Source organism: Cibotium barometz, chromosome 66, assembly GCF_041138505.1.
Source record: "Cibotium barometz isolate CiBa-2024 chromosome 66, ASM4113850v1, whole genome shotgun sequence".
Taxonomy (NCBI): domain Eukaryota; kingdom Viridiplantae; phylum Streptophyta; class Polypodiopsida; order Cyatheales; family Cibotiaceae; genus Cibotium; species Cibotium barometz.
This window is the reverse complement of record NC_141111.1, coordinates 10,501,596-10,507,046: the sequence shown is the minus strand read 5'-3', so window position 1 is coordinate 10,507,046 and position 5,451 is coordinate 10,501,596. Positions and strand designations below refer to the sequence as shown.

The 5,451-nt window shown below is 43.3% G+C and overlaps 1 protein-coding gene across 4 annotated transcripts; it reads right to left on the bottom strand.

Annotated features, from left to right (window-relative positions):
* Positions 1–659: 659 nt before the first annotated feature.
* LOC147602756 (uncharacterized) lies at positions 660–3,666 on the bottom strand. 4 transcript variants are annotated; one of them, XM_086797552.1, is made up of 4 exons: positions 3,493–3,666; positions 2,224–3,257; positions 1,928–2,080; positions 660–1,668 (listed from the first exon to the last, which is right to left on the bottom strand). In XM_086797552.1, exons 2-4 carry the CDS (start codon positions 2,955–2,957, stop codon positions 1,194–1,196), a joined length of 1,362 nt encoding a protein of 453 aa, XP_086653678.1. In that variant the 5' UTR covers positions 2,958–3,257; positions 3,493–3,666; the 3' UTR covers positions 660–1,193. The 4 variants fall into 4 exon arrangements, with proteins under 4 accessions (XP_086653678.1, XP_086653681.1, XP_086653680.1 ...); XM_086797555.1 differs by having other exon boundaries at positions 1,928–2,065; XM_086797554.1 differs by lacking the exon at positions 3,493–3,666 and having other exon boundaries at positions 1,928–2,065; positions 2,224–3,351.
* Between the last annotated feature and the right edge of the window lie 1,785 nt (positions 3,667–5,451).

The window sequence follows — 5,451 nt, the reverse complement described above, 5'->3', positions numbered from 1 at the left end:
CTTCATGTCTGTCTCCTTCTTTTGTAAGGAGATAGACATGAGTAGCACTGTGTGGCTTTTGTGTTTGAGAGTGTTGTTTTGCACGTTGTAACTTTTATGAAATGACAGGGTTTGCTCGGACTTTGTCTCACTTGTATGAAATGACAGGGTTTGCTCGGACTTTGTCTCACTTGTTCCCGCCCGCTCGTTGTTTGGTATACCTAGTTGTTCCTAGCTCCAACTCCAAAGTCTCCCTCTTGTTGTCACCAAGAAGTGTGCAAGAAAAACTATTGTAATTTTAAATAACCTATTTCACGATGTTAAAATTTTAGATATAAAATCGATTAACCTATGCATTTTTTTCGATAAAAACCAAAGGGCATCTTTTTTTTTTTTTTCTAACTTAGGTTTATTGAGTGTACGCCTCGGCCCTCAACATGCTCAGTCGGCAGGTACGCCGGCGCGCCTATGTACATATGACGCAACACCGTGTATTTATTGGTTTTCCTCGGTTGCACGTAGAAACATGGTCATTACAGACATGAAAACTCTTGTCTCTGAGGGATTCAAACCAGTGAAGATTTCCAGTATGTCTCCCTCACAGAGATAAACCCTTGCTTCAATAGCCATGTCAAGAAGAAACTTGGGTCGCTGCCACTCTCCCTTGAGATAACAGCAGCTGCCATAAAGTGAACACTTTCAAACAAATTTATTACATGAAGTTGCTGTGATTGAATGCCTGCTTATGTACAGAGATGGAGGAGAAAATAACATCTAAATAACAACTTGCAAAGAACCCATGCCCAAACTGTTTTGCAAGTCAATGGGCTCACACAGATGCTGGTCTCAGAAGTGGAAGCATGTTCCAATCCATGTTGGGTTATAAGACATCTCCTGCGTCGTCTCCGTCTCGCGGTAGAGGGCAAGGCAACCTATGTTGAGTTCTAAAAAGCCCATGTTGGTAGGGTTATAAGGCAGCCCATGTTGAGCTAAGAGGCACCCTTGTTGAGTTGAAAGGCAATCCATGTTGGGTTTCTAAACAACCCATGTTGTGATCCTCTCACTTTTGCAAATCTATCAAAGCTTCATCCTCCACCCACTTGCTCATGTTGCTCATGTAGCACATTAAGAGTTACTCCATCAACACAAGCCTGTTCATGTGCCATTTGATATATTCCACCTTACATTACAAAAGAAAGATGCTACGTGGGTTGTCACAAGAATCCTGGCTGCTCACACCCATCATCACCAAACCTCTCCTCTACATACCCTTTGCTGAAGATGGCAGACAACTCAGGGAGCTCCCCTAAATCATCAAACACATCATCCCCCTCTGTGTTTGTTCGCGATAAGCAGAGATCCACGTCCCTCTGCCAGATGAAGCTCTCCTCATCCTGCAGGGAGTCCAATGAGGAAACCACCTGCTCATCAACTGCATCTGGGGAATTGATGATGGAAGAGAAGAGGTTTTCTGCATTCTCACAGCTGCTTGTGTCTTCTAGACCCTGATCTTTGTCCTTGGATGAGGCGAGGTTTGCTGCTTTGGATGAATTAGAGGACCTATTAGCAGGCCAAGGATGGTTATGATCTGATGTGTAGGTCACCACGAGCATGGTTGGGTCACTGCGGCTGCGCTCAACCTGTTTCCTTGCAGAACAACCTTTGGCGCTACTACATCTGTAGTAACCTCTGCAAGCACAAAAACAAATCAAATCGTTAATAGACATGAAAAGAAAATATTTCACATTCATCACTTGTGCCTCACCAAAACTATAGTCAACCCCAAGGCAATTCACACACTCAATCCTTGTTTTCAATGCTTTTGACACATCATGTAAGGGCTTAATCCTAACTTGTTGCAGCTGTAAAAGCTTCAAAATTTCCTCAAAGTTGAGAACATATATTGAGTTCTCAATGTATTGGCAAACTGTTGAGATGATCAATTTACCTGGGATAGGGTGACCCCTTTATAGGCTTCTGTCCGTACTTGCGCCATGCCCACATATCCGATGGGGGTGCCTCTCCCTTCTGTTTTCCATCTCCAATAGGAACGCAAACAACTCTCTTGTGCTGTGCCTTTCTGAAACTATATGAGCAAAACCTACAAGTTTCAGTTCAAATTTAATTTAAAAATGCATGACACCTTCAACATTCAGTAGCATCCATCTACACACTTAGAACCATGTTTCCCCATCCAATATACATGTGTTTCACATGAAGAAAATGTTCAGCACTAGTGCATACCTTCTTTTACTGGTGTGGCTTTGAATTTTCCGATCTGCATCCGAATCCTCAGCACTCAAAACGGACGAATCCTGCTTACTCGGAGAGTTAGGTGACTCTGGCCTGTTGGCTACCATGCCAGAAGCATCACGCTGGACAGTTGGAAGAGAATGCAGAGAGGGTGAGATGCCTTTAGATGCTGAAGGCTGATCGAGTAGTGCTGGTGTTGGAGGCAATTTGGTGGCTGGCAAACTGCTGGAAGTGGCTTGAAATAGCTCCGTTGCATGAAGCATGCTTTCTGAAAAGCTAGAAGGAGAGACTAGGTTATAACAATGAGCTTCTGAATTATACAACTGATTACCCTTTGGCTCTTGCACCGAGGGATGCAGAGGAGGAGCCATGTATTCTGAAGTGCTCAGAAAATTGAATGAGTTGGAGGAAGCTAAGAAGTCCATGGTGTCAAAGATAGGCATAGAAGATGGCACAGGAACTCGGAGAGCTCGTGGATCACACGTTGATGGCGAATTGAAAGACAGATCTGGGTGTTTTGAGGTTTTCTCATAGAGTTGGGTAGCTGCTCTGGAGATAATGCCTGCCATATCCTCACTTTTCACTCTAGAACATGCTTCATACCAGCCAGGGAGTGGCATGTTGCTGCCCATAGATGGTGATGGCCTCAGACTGGCAAGGTTTTCCATGTAGGGGGCTGTTGCTCTCAACACTGTCTGATCAAAACCTGCGTAACCGTTATCCATGAGCGGTGATGCACTTGGATGATATTTCGGCTGGGTAGAGGGGTCAGGATGGCAAAGCAACGAAGTGAGGGCAAAATTTCCACTATCAAGAGCCCTTTTCTTCGATCAGTGAGCAAACTAGTTTCACACAGAGTGCAGCTTTGAAAGCTGAATTACATAATTCTTCACGGAATTGAAGGAGAAATTACAAATTGCACCATTTTCAAGGCGTTCATCTGAGCAGCTGATTAGCAAGCTAAGATTGCAGGCCTGCGGTGTGTTGAGCCTTCTCATTCGATCCTCCTAAGGGAAGCAAACCAACTGTACGGGGAAAAGCAGATGCAATTAGTCCAAAAGGCAAGATTCGGAATTACATGGTACACAGGCAAAAGGCGCTTGGACGCTTGCATTAATTAAGCTAATTAGACGATTGGGTACTTCAAACTTGTAGCCTAGGAGAGTGTCACAGTGTCACTGCGTTGGATCTTGATGATAATCCACTTATGGGTGGCAATCAACATCCAAGAAAAGCATGAAATCAAACCCTTAGTTGTACCTTACTGATTGAAAAACTGCTGCAGGAGGAGGTACAACGTAAGCCTGGCAACTTGCAAGAAGGCGTAACGCGTTGCTTTTGGGGGAGCTGTAAATGCAGTCGGCTAAGAGTGATCCGATTCTAGATGGAGAAAAACAAGAGAGAGAGAGAGAGAGAGAGAGAGAGAGAGTACATATTACAAAGGAAGTGCAGTACTGCATATATATCAACTGCCGGCCGAGGCTTAACGGACCGTAACGGATCCTAGCTGGCTGACTATTTTGATGGGCTCTACGGCAACTCCCGCAGTGGGCACGGCAACGATTTTGATGGGCGCCGGAATGCTTACAACTTACGGCGACAATTTTGATGGGCTTCGGGAGTCGGGAAGCTTACGGCAGGCTTTCTCATGACTGTAGGCGATGATGTTGATGGGCGACAGTAGATGGGGTAATACGGTGGCGGACATTAACAGGAATCTGGGAGTTACGGCAACGATTTTGGTGGGCGCCGGGAAGAGGAGAGAGAGAGAGGAGCAGTGACGGAAGCATCGACGGATGACGGACGTAAGTTGGTAACGTCACTAACGTGGCCAAGCGCGTGGTCCCCGCGCCCGGCTTATACGCCGCGAAAATGGGATTTTATATTTACTTCGAGTCCGCAGAGGCGGCGGGACCCACAAAAAATCCACTTCTTCTCCTCGTGCAAGTGTGGGACCCAAAGTGGCAGGCGACGAAAAAGTCAAATACTCATTTACGCTACCATGACGTGTCTTATCATCAAACGCACATTATTGCAAATTGTATCCTTCCAAGTTGCCAATTGGCCATGCATCATGGATTGAAAATAAAAATAAAAATTCTAACGAGCATTTTCTTCATAATTTCATCCAATTACTACTATTTTTTTTGAAAAATCAGAAGAGGCTTTCGCTCATCCTGTCGTGAAATTCCTCTTGAGCTCGAAGAAGACAAGGAACGCTTGGAAGAAGACAATCAAGCCATCTCTGAAGAAGTTGACTTGCTTTTCAAGGACTCAGAACTCCAAAATTACATTGTGCATCTCACGGAAGTGAGAAATATGATTGCATGAAAGCCTGACATTGTGTTATAAGTTATGCTTCTTGAAAAAGCATTTTTTGTAAATTTTAGCTTTGTCCTTAAATATAGTCGCGGTTTATTAAAAAAAAACCAAAAGAGACACTCTCTAGCTGAGGCTGAATTTTTAAAAGTTGAGCACGCGGCTCCATGATACAACGAACCTCTCTTTTCCCCAACCTTGCTCAACTCTCAAGTTGATTTAAGCAGATCAATACCCTAGAAGTGCACGTGGCAGCATGCATCCTCTAGCTACAGGCTATGAATCTCAAGTAAGAGCATCTTCCCATGGCCAAGTGAACTTCACCATGGAAGCATTAAATATTCACTTTTTGCATTGAATAAATGAATAAAGTTTTTATTCCCATGCTCGCCTACATCAAAATGATGTGAATGCTAAGTTTTGAGTGCAATTTATAATTGTTGTGCCCATTTTGGCACACTTAGGAAAAGGGTGACTAAGTTTCATTTAATGCTTCCATCTAACTTAGCTACGGTAAATAAAGGGTTGTAAACACCATGTGTAAAAATAACAGGGGTTGGTGTATTTTACACCAAAATACTTGCAAATTTCTCAGTTAAAGGTTTCAAAAGTCCCATATTTGGAAGCTTTTAGCTATAGATCCCTTTAAATTATTTAAAATGTAAGAAATAACTCCACATTTTGGAAGTGTCGTTTTCACCATTTGGGTGGACACTTTTTTAAGCACAGTGATTAAAAGCCTCTCCCAAAATCAAAGGCAAAACCTCAAGGCGCAATGCTCCCAAAAAAAGGCAAAATGCTCCCAAAAGGAATCTTTCAGATGTAATGGTTTTTAGTACGAAAAATGCTGCTACTTGTTGGGATTATAACTATTTTTGCAACAATAATAATTAATCCCTT